The 15,481-nt window shown below is 34.4% G+C and overlaps 1 protein-coding gene across 1 annotated transcript in view; it reads left to right on the top strand.

Moving 5' to 3' along the window:
- The window catches only part of CAPZA2 (capping actin protein of muscle Z-line subunit alpha 2), a 59,287-nt gene extending 45,536 nt beyond the window's left edge, over window positions 1–13,751 (top strand). The window contains exons 6-10 of the mRNA XM_032401722.1: window positions 414–493; window positions 4,049–4,127; window positions 6,246–6,317; window positions 11,416–11,478; window positions 12,342–13,751. Of these exons, the coding sequence (XP_032257613.1) occupies window positions 414–493; window positions 4,049–4,127; window positions 6,246–6,317; window positions 11,416–11,478; window positions 12,342–12,482 (435 nt within the window). The 3' untranslated portion in view covers window positions 12,483–13,751. The remainder of the gene's footprint in view (window positions 1–413; window positions 494–4,048; window positions 4,128–6,245; window positions 6,318–11,415; window positions 11,479–12,341) is intronic.
- Window positions 13,752–15,481: the final 1,730 nt, after the last annotated feature.

Raw genomic sequence — 15,481 nt, 5'->3', positions numbered from 1 at the left:
GGAAACAAAGATGATAATCACAGTGTAGGTCCAGTTTTTATCTGTATGGAAACAGCCAGATTGGTATCTACATGTTTAAAATAAATTGTCTACACTTCTTGTGATACCTGTATTTGGAATGAATAGTATGGTATGTCTAGGATGTTTGTGAATATTTTTAGAGTATAATAATGAGTTTTACTTTATAAATTTTGTGCTTTTTTGTGATTCACTAAGAATTTGTGATTATAGGTGGACATGTTTGAGTACTTGTTTTTCTAGCTACTATATTAGAATGATGACCTACTCTCTTTTCTTTTATATGTTCCTACCAAAGTGCTGTACATTTTTTTTTTTTTTTTGGTACAGGTGTTTAAAGCTGACTATTCTGTGGCTCTGAATTCACTCTTCTCTTTATTTTCTTTGCCATTAAGGTATATGGTAAAAAAATAGATGGACAGCAAACCATTATTGCATGCATAGAAAGCCATCAGTTCCAAGCAAAAAACTTTTGGTAAGTTAAAAATTTTGTTTTAACAAAATTTTTTGGGGAATGTTGACATTTATATCTTTTGTAGTCCTTGCTTTATTGGTTGGACCTGTACCTGTTTGTGTATAACTAAGTGCAGTCTAAACATAAAACTTCAGCCTTTTGATATAAGAAAGGTATTTGCTCCATAATCAGCATAATTATTTAAAGGTAGTGGTAAATCCATTGACACTCAGTGAATAAGAGTGTGGGATTGTATTGAGTGTTTTTAGAGACTTGGAAGCAGCATCCTAAGGGAACATTTGTGCCTGCGAGCAGACCAGTTGGCAGGCCCTTATGCTCATTCTGAGAAGGGATTGTTCCTGAATGAGACTTAATATGGGAGAGGAGGACAGAGGTAATTATAAAGGGAAAGAACAATGATTTTTCTGGTGAACTTCGGGGGCTCTGAAGTAGGTGTTTTCATGTGGATTGGTCTGTGCTTGGTTGGCCAATGTAAGGAAGTAAGACATATTTTATACAGTGAGGCAGATTACAATCATAATTTCATTTTAATTGAATTATAATTTTGTAATCAAATTCATTGATTATTCCTTATAAAAGTCCAGTCCCGTAAAGCACTAACTTTCCCTATTAATCTTGGACCTTTGACAAGTTGTTGAGTCTTTGTATTTTTAGACAAGACTATTTCTGAGACATCTCCTTTATAAAATTCTGAGGCTCTACAAGACTTTATAAATTCAGAATTGAATGAAATCTTTACCTTTACCCTCTTTTTTTGTTAATACATGCTAAGATCATCAGAGTAAATATAGTCATAATATTTGACTTGTTTAGCCAAGTTGGTTGGTTGTGCTCTGGAGGGTAAAGTAAGAGGTATCAGTAACCCCTGTGGACTAATTTGGTTCATGGCCCAAGATTGCTCCACTATTTAACCATCTTAGAAATAAATGCAAGGTTACAAGGTTAATCAAGAACATTTGGAGAAATGCAGATCCATTATCACTGAAGGAAAATCAATTCCATATGTAAACATACGCCTTAATGACAAGCTGCAGTTCCCTAAAGATTCTGGTATATAAAGTTACTTTTATGGACTTAATAAAAGTGTAGGTTCTCCATATTAGGCATAAAAACTTGTAGCTGTAACCTACCAATATCCTAAAGAAAGAAATCTATTAATTTATGCAATTTGTGCCAAAATATGTATCATAAAATCAGTCTTGTTGAGACTGTATTAAAGGAAACTTCATGTTACTAAGTTTTACTTCAATATATATTGGAGATGTTATAGTGAATTTACTAATTAGTTTTCAAAAATAGAATTTATTTGAGCTTTAGCCTGTGTAAAATGAAGATGTTTGTTTTTGAGTTCTCTGTTCTCACTAATTTGCTTCACATATCTGAATTTTTCTCCTGAACTACCACAATGAACATTATATCGTGGAAGTTAAAAGTGACTTCCCCTTTTTAGAAAAGATAAATTCTAAATGACAAAGTGCTAGACATAACATACTACAATAAAATCTAAATATTTTGCTACAAAGAAATAGACTTCAGTTCACCTAAAAATACAGATAGAATAAAAATCAAAAGATATTAGTCATGGATGTTTAATAGATTTCACTGGGACATTCTCTTCTTGGTCTCTACTCTTTCCCTAGTGTCTAGCCATATTGGAGGCTTAATAAATGTTTGTTGAATAAACACATATTTGTAATTACAGTGTTAATAGAAGAGAAGGGAAGAATATAAATAAAGGCTAGGACATCTTGACTGTGTACTCCGTTGATAAAAGAGTATGACTCAGCATCATTTACCATAACTATGTAGTAATAATGCCTTTGGAAGGATTTTTTGAAATAGTTCTTAAATTGGTACCAGTACTAGATTTGAAATTCCTTTTTTCTTTTTGTAATCAGTGTTTATATATGCATATTGTCATAATAAATCAGAAATGTATATGCTTAGAACTTACTAGTGCTCAATACTAATACCTAAATAAAAGGAATAACTTCTTTCGGAATCATGAAATAAAAATAAATAGACCTAGGTTCTTTGTCCAACTGAGTGAGCTACTTATGGATAATTTTGAATGTCACTCAAAATCAAGGCATGGTATAAAATTCTCTTTTATTCTGTAGGTCATACACATTGTTCTAATGGTAGTATTTTTCAAATGTTAAGTGCTAACTTTAGGTATGAGTACTCTCATTCTCTAGATTTTCATGGTTGGGTAGATTGCAAGAATATTACAAGGAACCCAGAAGTAATTTTATAGCAAAGCCAGTATAGTGATCCGATAACTGTGAATTTTTCAGAATCATATGCTATTGTTCAAAAAAACCTAACAGGTATAAACTTGCCTTTGTGTTTAGCATACAAAGAGCCAACAGAGGTAGAAGGAAAGTTGCCATGAAAAGGCCAAAAAAAGGATAAAATTCATTATCTGGGAGACAGAAATGAATAACAACATACTGGTTGCTTGTTTGTAATGTCACAATTTCCTACCATTAATATGTGTTAATTTGTAATTTTGAGAAGTGAGAGGAGGCGGTACCTTTTATGTGGAAATTTAATCCTAAAACTGGAAAAGAAAAATATTCTGACACTTATAACTCCTTATATAAAGCCTTTCTCTTTCCAGATATCAAAACCTTTAAAATACTGTATTACTACCCATTCTTTTTAAAGTTATTTGGTACTTTGTATTATTCAGTGTATGTCAGACTGCATTGACGGTATTTGTGAAAACCCTTGGTAATCTGAACATTTGTTCAGTTTATTCTTTTTTTTTAATTGAAGTATACTGAACACACAATGTTACATTAGTTTCAGGTGTATTATATAATGATTTGATAAGTTTGTAGTTACGCTGTGCTCATCACAAGTATAGCTGCCATCTGTCACCATACAACGTTATTACAGTACTTTTAACTATATTCCCTATTTTTATCCTTTTATCACCTTATTAATTCCATAACTGGAATCCTGTATCTCCCATTCCCCTCCACCTATTTATTCAATTTATTCTTAATTAAAACATAAGTAGTCAGTTGTGAAGAAGTAGCTTACATAATTTAGTTTTGAACTGTATTTTAAGCCTTAGCTTTAGAATTCTTTAGTTGCATCCATTGTATAGGTCCTTTCTTATTAATAGGATGAAGATTAAATGTAGTTCATAACTGAACTTAACCCTTTGATTCTTTTAAATATTTCAGTGATTAGGGGCACTTGGGTGGCTCAGTCGTTGAGCGTCTGCCTTTGGCTCAGGTCATGATCCCAGGGTCCTGGGATCTAGCCCCGCATCAGGCTCCCTGCTCGCCGGGAATCCTGCTTCTCCCTCTCCCACTCCCCCTTCTTGTGTTCCCTCTCTCACTGTGTCTCTCTCTGTCAAATAAATAAAATCTTTAAATACATACATACAGACATAAATAAATATTTCAGTGATTAAAAAATGAATATCCAGCATCCATCCCCCACACTTTCATACAGTAGCATTGACTTTAAATCTGGAACTTAAAATTTATTCAAATTATTTTCCCTACCTTATTTACAGCTGCTGTTTTTATTTTTAAGGAATGGTCGTTGGAGGTCAGAGTGGAAGTTTACAATCACCCCTTCAACCACTCAGGTGGTTGGCATCTTGAAAATTCAGGTATGAAACAAAAAGAATTTATTTACTGATCTCTAGGTGATTATGAACAGAGAAACAGCTAATTCATAAATTTACTTTTTCTCAGTACACAATAACCCTTTCTTTTCTAGATCTTTGTTTTGAGGTATTGGGAAAAACAAGTAGTGTTGATTTCCTCTTTCGTCTTTCAAATAACCTTGCACTTCATTCCCTAGTCATCAAAAATATGCAAGGATAGCTTACAGATTCTAAAAACATAGCTAAAATTAGATGCTACCATTTGGTCTGCTCTTTGAACAGTTTGTTCATCCAAGCATCCTCTGAGTTTGAGTTGTGCTGTTCTGTCTCCTGAATTGGGTGGAATTGGGTGAGGTATAATATTAATGTATGTATGTGTATATAGATGTATAAATATATATTTATTATGTATGTATTTTAATATATGTAGATATGACCTTTATCCTTTAAGTATCTTCTGTACTCGCATTTGGTTTCTTATAAGAAACCCACCATAATTGAATTCTTTGACTCATTTAATGTAAACTCAAATGTTTATATAGAACATTTGATAAATAAGACCAAGTATTTGAATATAAACATTACTAAACAAGTTAAAGGAAAAGACTGACCAGTCTTTTTCTCTCTTGGTTTACTTATTTATTCAGTTTATTTCATTAACTATCATGAAAGGTATTTTGCTAAAAGCCATAAAGGAATAAAGATGAATCAGATACAGCTGCTCTATCATTTGACTCCACTATACATTCCTGGTCTTTATCCTATTGCTTTTATGTCTTGTGACTGTCCATTAGGGGCTAGAGAATAGAGGCTAAGAGCGTGGGTTTTGAAAGCAGGCTGTCTGAATTTGAATCCAGCTCTTTATTTGTATGACAATAGGAAGTCATTTAATACTAGCTATTTTTGCTTGTTTCCTCATGAATCTGAAAAAGAAAACAGCAATACAAAGCTCATATGAATGTTTGAAGATTAGTTGATATGGGCAAAATGGTTAGAACAGAGCCAGACATGAAGTGCTTGATGAATGATGACCATTACTGTTGACATTATTCTTTCCTTCAGTTGGGCCTTAGTAGCTTTCACCTGGATAATTTCTAAAATGGTGCCTCTGTTGAGCCAAAGCTTGTTGAGAGCTGGGATTGTCTGTTGTCTGTTGAGAGCTAGGATTATCTGACAGTTCTGTCTTCATCACCTAGCGTGATGCCTAGCATATAATTGTTATTTAATATGTTGACTGTCTGGACCCTTTGCCATCCCATAATCTATTTTTCACATTGCCTTCATCACAAAGATGATTTTTAAAAATTTAAATCTGGATATGTAACTTTCTTACTTAAGATCACTCTCACTTACTAGATAGTCCAGACATATTTACATGGTACACAAGGCCCAAAGTTGACTTGTCTTTACCTGTTTCTCCAGCCACTCTTCCCTCCCCAGTCTCATACACATTTCAGCCATAAGTACCTCCAAGCCTTTCTACAGTATGCTGTTCTCTAAGCTCAGTTGCCTTATCTTCCCTGGTTTAATTGTTGGCATACTTCTATTGCTAAACCCAAGTATTGTTGCCTCTTTTCCGAAATCCTTTTTTAATTCTCAGAGAGTCTCAAGACTCTCAGTGTCTCGACACTCTCTGTGTGCTTTGTACATATCTCTTACTGTGTTGTATTGAAAAATAAGGCCAGGGACTCTTTTTTTAAAAGCTGTGCATCCCTAGAACTTTGTGGTAGCAGGCATGTAATCACTCAGCTAATGTTTATTGAATAAATTCATGTCTGAATTTGAGAAATTAAATGGTTGGTGGAAATGCACAGAAGAGGAATGATATTTGGGAGGGAATATGGTGAGCTCAGTTTTGGAAATCTTGAGTTTAGATATCAGTAGAATATCTGTTACGTAGAAATGTCCAGAATCAGGTCAGTGGAGGGCTTGGCTGAGTAATTACAGGAACTGCAAATTAGTCTCCTCACTATGCTGGAGTTTGAAAGGTCAGGAGCTCAGCAGAGAAGTCTAGGTTTAGAGCTAAAATTGGTAGTTATTTGCACTGATGCAATTGTTAAAGCCGTGAAGATCTTGATGATTCCTATAATGTGTGGTTTCTGTAATTTCTTTTTTTAATAGGTTCATTATTATGAAGATGGTAATGTTCAGTTAGTGAGTCATAAAGATATACAAGATTCCCTAACAGTGTCTGTAAGTAATTAATTTCAAAAATTTCAACAACCTAATACTTCTGTAAATCTAGAACAGTTTTGGAACTAACATTTTAAGTAATATTTGTGCTTCAGATTAAAGTGTTTTGAAATAGGTTAAAGATGGTAAGTTAACTGGAAGTCTGTACGTAACTTTTTCTAGCAGCTTTATTGGTATAATTCACATACTGTTCAGTTCACCCATTTAAAGTATCAAATTCTATGTTTTTCAGTATATTCACAAGACTGTACAATCACCACAATCTAATTTTGAATGTTTTTGTCTTCCAGAAACCCTGTACCCATTAGCAGTCACTCCCCATCCGTCTCCCCCACCAGTCCTTCCCCAAAACCCTCTTCAGCCCTAGGCAACCATGAATTTACCTTTTAACTCTATGGATTTGCTTATTCTGGACATTTCAGATAAATGGAATCCTATAATACATGGTCTTTTGAGACTTTTTTTCACTTAGCATAATGTTTTCAATGTTTATAGTACTTCACTCCTTTTTATTCTGAAATAATACTCCATATACCACATTGCATTTATCCATTTATCAGTTGGATTCGTGTTGTTTTTTACTTTTTGCTGCTGTGAACTGTTGTGTACTATTTTATTTTTTTTAAGATTTTATTTATTTATTTGACAGAGGCACAGTGAGAGAAGGAACACAAGCAGGGGGAGTGGGAGAGGGAGAAGCCGGCTTCCCGCTGAGCAGGGAGCCCGATGCGGGGCTCAATCCCAGGACCCTGGGCTCATGACCTGAGCCAAAGGCAGATGCTTAATGACTGAGCCACCCAGGCGCCCCTTGTGTACTATTTTTTGTGTAGACATTTGTTCTCATTTTTCTGTTTTAATTTTTCTTTGGTGGCAGTGGAATTGCTGAGTTGTATATAGTTCTGTATTTAACCTTTTGAAGAACTTCTGCCAGACTGTTTTCAAAGAGGCTGCACCATTTTACATTTCCATCAGTTGTCTATGAGGGCTCCAATTTTTCCATGTCTTCATCAAAACTTATGGCTGTCTTTTTTATTATAGCCATCTTGCTTGGTATAAAGAGGTATCTTATTGTGGTTTTTATTTACATTTTCCTGGTGGATAATGATGTCGAACATCTTTTCATGTATTATTGGTTATTTGTAGATCTTCTTCCAAAAAATGTCTATTCAGATCCTTTGTCTATTTCTTAATTGGTTATTTGTGTTTTTATTGTTGAGTTGTAATTGTTGCTTATATATTTTGACTACAAGTCCTGTATCGGATATAGGATTTGCAAATACTTTCTCCCATTCTGTGTGTTGTTTCACTTTCTTGATTGTATCATTTGCAGAACAAGAAATTTTAGTTTGGATGTAGTCCAATTTATTTTTTTATTGTTACTTTTTTTTTTTTTTTAAAGATTTATTTATTTATTTGAGAGAGCGAGAATGAGAGAGAGAGAGTACATGAGAGGGGGGAGGGTCAGAGGGAGAAGCAGACTCCCTGCTGAGCAGGGAGCCCGACGCGGGACTCGATCCCGAGACTCCGGGATCATGACCTGAGCTGAAGGCAGTCGCTTAACCAACTGAGCCACCCAGGCGCCCCGTTGTTGTTACTTTTGCTTTTGGTATATTAGTAGAAACCATTGCCTAACCCAAGGTCATGAAGATTTACTCCATGGTTTTTTTCTAAGAATTTTATAGTTTTAGCTCTTAAATTTAGGTCTATGATTCTGTACTCAACTTTTAAACTCTATTGTATTTTCCCCCTTTATCTGGATTATGATTTAATGAAGTTTTTCTGAAGTTCAGCTTTCAAATTCAAGAAACTTTGAACTTGGTTTTATTTCCCCACATAGTTCTCTCACACATTTCTTTCCAGTACATGTGCAACTATTTCTTTGTGGGATTTTTTTTTTTTTGCCCCAGTGATATTAATAATATAACATTAATAGTCACATTTTATATTTCTCCATAGACATTTGTGTTGTATACCTAAAAGTGCCAATATATTATAAACATCAACTGCTAATACACAAAATTAGCTAACCTACAAATAAAGAAGAGTTAATTTTTAATTTAAGAAAGCATTTGATTTAACATTAAGAAATGTGTGAATGTATAAGGCCAGATGCTACCTAGGAAGAGAAGAGAGCTGGTATTTAAGAAAATGTTTCACTAGCACATAGGTGATTTGTGCCTTTGTGCTAAATGGTACTCTACTTGCAAAATTTGCCAGTAAAAGAAACTGTCTGGTTTTCCATGAGACACTGTGTTTGGTATTGTTCTATATCATGTGCATACATGTAACATTATTTGCATAACTTATCTTTTTTAGTTTGACACTGAGCAAAGATTCTTTCTAAAAGACAGTTGTCTACAAAATTACAGACTGTGGAGTTGTTGAGAGGTGGTCATAGTAATTAAACTTGACCAATATACCTTTTGTGCTGCTTTTTAGAAATGAATTTTTTACTTTATTTTACAGGGTTTTCTCTTTTTTAACTGTTTTTGGACAGAAAAAAATGCACATGTTATAGAAATATAAATACATATGTGTAAATATATAAAACATATAAAGTAAGATACTAGAGAATTTTACATTAACACTGTTTTATGAAAAAGTCTAAATTTCTGGTAACTTTTTTACTGTTAGGAAAAAAGCAAAGAAACCCATATATTGGAATGTTAAAATTTTTCCAGAAAATATTTAAACACTACAGTAAATTCACCTTAAACTGTAAAATAAGCTTTTCCGGGGTGCCTGGGTGAGTTAGTCGTTAAGCGTTTGCCTTTGGCTCAGGTCAGAATCCCAGGGTCCTGGGATCGAGCCCCACATCGGGCTCCCTGCTTGGCAGGAAGCCTGCCCTCTCCCGCTCCCCCTGCTCCCCATCCTCTCTCGCTATATCTCTCTCTGTCAAATAAATAAATAAAATCTTAAATAATAAAATAAAATAAGCTTTTCCTAATGTTTTTAAAATGTATTATTATGGTGGTAAATACTGTTGAGTACATATTTAATAATACTTTGATACAGTCATTAATTAGAAATTTATGACTAATTTCTTACCTGTAAGCAGATTGTCGAATTCATGTTAAGTGTTACTATTGAGTTTTTCATTAATACGTATTATTAAGATTTCGCTTTCCTTAAACAGTGAAACCAGGCTCATTCTGTAGACTTTTAAAATATTTTTGCGTAGTTCCCCTTGGACTTAGAATAACTGATCTTACAGTATTTTCACTTTGTCATAATTTCTATTTGTGTTATTTATTAAACTATAGTAAAGCATTGTCTATACATATATTGACACACCTATTTAAAAATAATAGTGGTGTACACAAAAGTAGACTCAAAATGTATTAAAGACCTAAATGTGAAGCCTGAAACCATAAAAATCCTAGAAGAGAACACAGTAATTTTTTTGACCTTGGCATTAGGAACATTTTTGAAAGTATGTCTCCTAAGGCAAAAATAAACTATTGGGACTACATCAGATAAAAAGCTTTTGTACTTCAGTGAAGGAAACGATCAACAAAACAAAAAGGCAGCCTACTGAATGGCAGAAGATATTTGCAAATGATATATTTGATTAGGAGTTAATATCCAAAATATATAAAGAACTTAGAACTGAACCACCTACTGGGTGGCTCAGTTAAGCCTCTGCCTTCAGTTCAGGTCATGATCCCAGGGTCCTGGGATCGAGTCCCACATCGGGCTCCTTGCCCAATGGGGACCCTGCTTCTCCCTCTCCCTCTGTCTGCCGCTCCCCCTACTTGTGCTCCCTCTCTCTGTCAAATAAATAAATAAAATCTTAAAAAAACAAAACAAAACTTAGAGAACTCAACACCCAAAAAATAAACAGTCCGATTAAAAAATGGGCCGAGGACCTGAATTAGACATCTTTTTTTTTTTTTTTTTAAAGATTTTCTTTATTTGAGAGAGAGAGTGAGAGAGAGAGAGAGCACAAGACGGGGGAGCGGGAGAGGGAGAAGCAGACTCCCTGCTGAGCAGGGAGCCCGATGTGGGACTCGATCCCGGGACTCCAGGATCATGACCTGAGCCGAAGGCAGTCGCTTAACCAACTGAGCCACCCAGGCGCCCAGACATCTTTTTTAAGGAAGACATACAGATAGCCAACAGACACATGAAGAGATGCTCAACATCACTAATCATCAGGGAAATGCAAATCAGTACCACAATGATATATCACCTTTCACCTGTCAGGATGGCTAAAATCAAAAAGACAAGAAATAATTAGTGTTGGCAAGGATGTGGAGGAAAAGGAACCCTCATGCAGTGTTCGTAGGAATGCAGACTAGTGTAGCCACTGTGGAAAACGGTATGGAAGTTCCTCAAAAAATTAAAAATAGAAATACCATATGATTCAATAATTCCACTGCTGGATATTTACCCAAAGAGAATGAAAACACTGATTGGAAAAGATATAGGAATGTTTATTGCAACATTATTTACAATAAACAAGATATGGAAGCAACCTAAGTATCCACCAATAGATGAATGGATAAGGAAGGTGGGGGGTGTACATACACACACACAATTGTGTATATACAGTTATACACACACAGTGGAATATTACACAGCCATAAAAAGATGAGATTGTGCTATGTGCAACAACATTGTTGGACCTAGAGGGTATTACGCCAAGTGAAATAAGTCCGACGGAGAAAGTCAAATACCATATGATTTCACTCATCTGTGGAATTCAGAAAAAAAAAAAAACCGAAAAAACAAAAAGTAGATAGAAATATAGAGAACAAATTGATGGTTGCCAGAGGGAGTGGGGGTGGGGGAGGAGGCAAAATGGTGAAGTGAAGTGGGAAATACAGGCTTCTAGTTAAGGAATGAGTTAGGGAATAAAAGGCACAGAATAAGAAATATAATCAATGATACTATAATAGCATTTTGTGTGGTGACAGATGGTAGCTACACTTGGGAGCATAGCATAATGTATAAACTTGTTAAATCAGCATGTTGTACAGCTGAAACTACTGTAACTTTGTGTGTGAATTATACTCAAATTTAAAAAAATGGAAAACTTGAAAGAAATGGTGTAGTTTTAAATTACTATTTACTTTTGGTTTTGTTTTTCATTCAGAATGAGGTGCAAACAGCAAAAGAATTTATAAAGATTGTAGAAGCTGCAGAAAATGAATACCAGGTATGTTTTTAAAAAATACTACATGATTTATATTTGCTTTAAATAATGGCACTGAAATTTTAATTTGTCATGAGGCTGAATTTTTTTCATTTGTTTCACTATAATAAAACATAGTCCTTTTTGTTTTATTTGTTGTTTTTAAATCAGTGGCAAAATTATGAAAATGTGGCCAAAACTCAGTTTTAGCCAATTATAATTTCTGAGTGTTAGTCACAATATGCCAAGATTTTAAATGGTTATTTTGTTCTTAATTGGAAATTTTAATTTATGAAGTATTTCCTCAAGTATTTAGATTATGTGTAATCTGAAGTAGATCTTACTTCACTTTATATTCTTACTTTTTACATTTTTTATCAGCTTCTAAACTATACTCTTGAACTTACACATTTAATTTGTGGATTAGCCATATTTCTGCTCCTTGCAGACAATAATTTATAAAATTGTTCTGAGTGAAATAGAAAAATAGATTCAAAATGAGAATACACAAATATTAAATCTAATTTGCAGTTCCATTTCTTTAAATTTAATTATTCAAAATGATTATAGACTTTTTCTTTTAGGGGCGCCTGGCTGGCTAAGTCAGTAGAGCACGTGACTCTTGAACTGACGACTGTGAAATCCAGACCTGAGCCAAGATCAAGAGTTGGACGCTTAACTGACTGAGCCACCCAGGTGGCCCTCTTTTAGCTGCTTTTAAACAGTTTTTAAAACCACATTGGGGTTTTTATTTGACTTTTTTTTTTTTACTTTTTTAAAAACTGAAATAGGCTGCTTAAATAAAGGTTTTTCTAAAACATCTATGTGTTTTATAAATTGTTTTGTTCCTTTTATTTCTTTAAACTTTTAACTACTATTTTTCATAGACTGCCATCAGTGAGAATTATCAGACAATGTCGGACACTACTTTCAAAGCCTTACGTCGACAGTTGCCAGTTACACGCACGAAGATTGATTGGAACAAGATCCTTAGCTACAAGATTGGCAAAGAGATGCAGAATGCATAAGATGAACATTGCATGACCAGATCATTTTAATGTCTTTGCGTTTTAAAAAAAAAAAAATCATTGCAAAAATATTCAGAACTGTCGAGCTACCCAGTCAGATGGGCTGTTGCCATTTAAAATCACTGTAATTAGTTTGGTTAGAGCACAAAGCTTAGCTAATCAACCATTATTTTTCATTTCTTTTGTTCAAAGGGGATTGAAAATCAGTTTAGTTTAAATGTCTTTTACTTTGTTATACCTTTCTTTCTTAAAATTAAGAGATGATTCCTCTAGTGTAATGTTAAAAGTTTTTGAAGTGTTTCAAAAATATTTTACTTACCGTAACCCTAAAATTGTTGTCTTTGGTTTATGAAGTGGGTAATTTTTGATATTTGCCCAGTTCTTTTTAATGGGGTCAATAATGGACATTCTAGTTTAAGGTGGTTGATGGATTTAGCCATATATGCTGCTAAAGAAATTGTCTACCTTTTCCCCCTCACCTCTTCCATTTATGTAAGATTGAGATTAGAGGGAAAGCATTTTCTATATCAGTTGTGTTTGAATCTTTCAAGACGGTTATTTAGCTAGCTTAGTGTTTAACTAAACTTTTTTAAAACAAGGCCAAGGTTTAATGCTGTTTGGAGATTCTGAAATTAAATGAAAATACTTATTTCAGAAATGCATTTAATGCTTTTTTCTTGTGACAGTTACGCAGATTAGCTTGAACTCCATATGTCCCTGAGTTATTTTTATCATAAAGCCACAAATGTATTATAACAAGGCAAATTGTAATATATATAATCCTGAACTCATGACCATGTCTCAGTTTATTTCTTTTCTTGGATTGAAAAGTACTAAAATTCAATGTGACATTAAAATGAAAATTTTCCTATTTATTTGAGTAGAATATCACTTATCAGTGAGTCATATACTATTTTAAAATACTTTCTTTGGATATTGTGATTCTTAACTGGTTGTAAATTAGAAAAGCTGGGAGTACATATGGTGTGCATTACAGTCTAAATTTTTCCATCTTCCTATGCATCATAAGCATGTTTGTAATATTTTAAAATACACATTTAATGATGCTACAGGAATTTCAAACCTGTGGTGAATGTTAGAATTTACTATAGAGAGTGGGGTGGGTTTATGGTTTCATTCAATCGAGTATTGCTTATTATACTCCAGTGGAATCCCTTCCTCACATACTCTTGCAGATGTCTGGGCCTGGAAGTGTTTTTTTAAAACACCACTTTTATTATGTACAATAAAATATTTCATTAGCTTGAATTGTATAGAATTTAAAAGTTTTCTCAATGAAAGCATGCTATTTAATTTCTTTTTAAAAATCAAAGGTGGGCTTTGAAAACATGGAGAATTTAATAGGAAATTTGATAGTTTGGGTTAAATCGTTTTCATTAATTTGGTTAAATCATTTTTTCTGATTTTGCCATATTGGGATTTCTGAAGAAAATGAATTAGCAGTGTTAATTATTTTTCCCTTCTTTTAAAAGAGATTTTCAAAAGTCTTATGATTCTAAACTAAATACTAGGTGAATCTTTAATTGGCTAGCTGATTATATCATTTGGACTGTCATGGGTTTTTATCCCCTAATGGTCAGTTACTTTGGCTGTTTTATGGCCTAGAATGCAATCGTGAAAATACATGCGTTTGTCTTTAAGGTGATGACTTGAGGGTAAAGTATGGAGGCAAGGGTAAAATCAGAGAACAGTTAGGAGGCTAGTGCAGTAATCTAGTTGAGAACAAATGCTGGCTTGGTCTGAGGTGGTAGCTATAGGGCTGTAGAGGTAGTGAGTTCTGGATATGTGTTAAAGGTAAAAATCAAAAAGATGCCAAAATTTGCTTGTGGAATATGAGATAGGGAAATGGCAGAGACATTTTGGGGTTGAGAAATTGGGGGAAGGGCTGGTCAGGAGCTCAGTGTTCAGTTTCAAGGGAAAATACCAAGTAGCAGTTAGATACTGGAGACAGGAGGTAGAGGGGTCCTCCGGGCTGGAAGAACAGGAGAGTGAATGACAGGGTTTGGTAGCCAGGCAAAATGAAGGCTAACTCAAGGTTATTGATTTAAAGTGAGACCAGCGAGTATGACCCTCTTAAGCATGTGTAGAGCTACATGGGTGCAGGCATAGAGTTAGATGAATTTAACCAAGGTTGTGGTTTTGCCAAGAGAGGCTGACTGACCGTGGGAAGAGGGGGCAAGCTTGTAATGATAGCCTGTGGAACTTAAGCTAGGAAAGCGGGGGAAATGAAGCCAGGAGGGGAACAGAATAGTGAAAATGTGGCACAATCAGTGGATTATAGGTATGGTTAGAGTTGGGGTACTAGAAGGGAATGATCTGGCAGTGTAGGAAATGGTGGTTAGGGTGATGTGTTTAAAACTGAGGTTTTGAGGAGGAGTTACACTTACTTGTAATGACATTAGGATCAAGGGAGTGACCGAGGTAGGAGGGGAGGAGTTCAAGCAGCTGTGAAGCCTGGGGTCGCCGTGGGCTATTGAAGTCAAGAATTACAGTGGAAGTAAGTGTTCTGACATGAGCGCTATTTTTCGAGACTACACCTAGATATACATTTATAACACATTTGTATGAGTTAAGTAAATAATATGGTACAGATATTCATGAGGCTTTTCTTCATTTGGGATTTTGGAAATTAAAATGGAAACAGGAGCATTTTAAAAAAGGTATTCTGGAAGTTCTGGTTCATTAAAAATGTTCTTAAGTGAAAATCTTAGGAAAGTAAAGACAACTATAGGTAATTCCATAGCATTTGGGTGGCCCTTTCTGTCGTTAAAATCATTTTTTACTTAATCACACCAAAAGCTTTGGAATGATGCAAGATCCTTTGAAAAGGTCTTCCATACTGTTAATGATTTTGTGCCTTTGCCAGTTAGTGGGTATAAAATATAAAGGCATAATTTGCCAGCAGTTAACCCAAGTGTTTTGTAATGCATGTGTGTTGTGAAACATCCTGAGAAGAATGTGCATTTCTTTTTTTTTTT

Source organism: Phoca vitulina, unplaced genomic scaffold (assembly GCF_004348235.1).
Source record: "Phoca vitulina isolate PV1807 unplaced genomic scaffold, GSC_HSeal_1.0 scaffold4, whole genome shotgun sequence".
NCBI classification, from domain to species: Eukaryota; Metazoa; Chordata; class Mammalia; order Carnivora; family Phocidae; genus Phoca; species Phoca vitulina.
The sequence above is the reverse complement of the archived record's forward strand: the minus strand, read 5'-3'. Positions and strand labels throughout refer to the sequence as shown.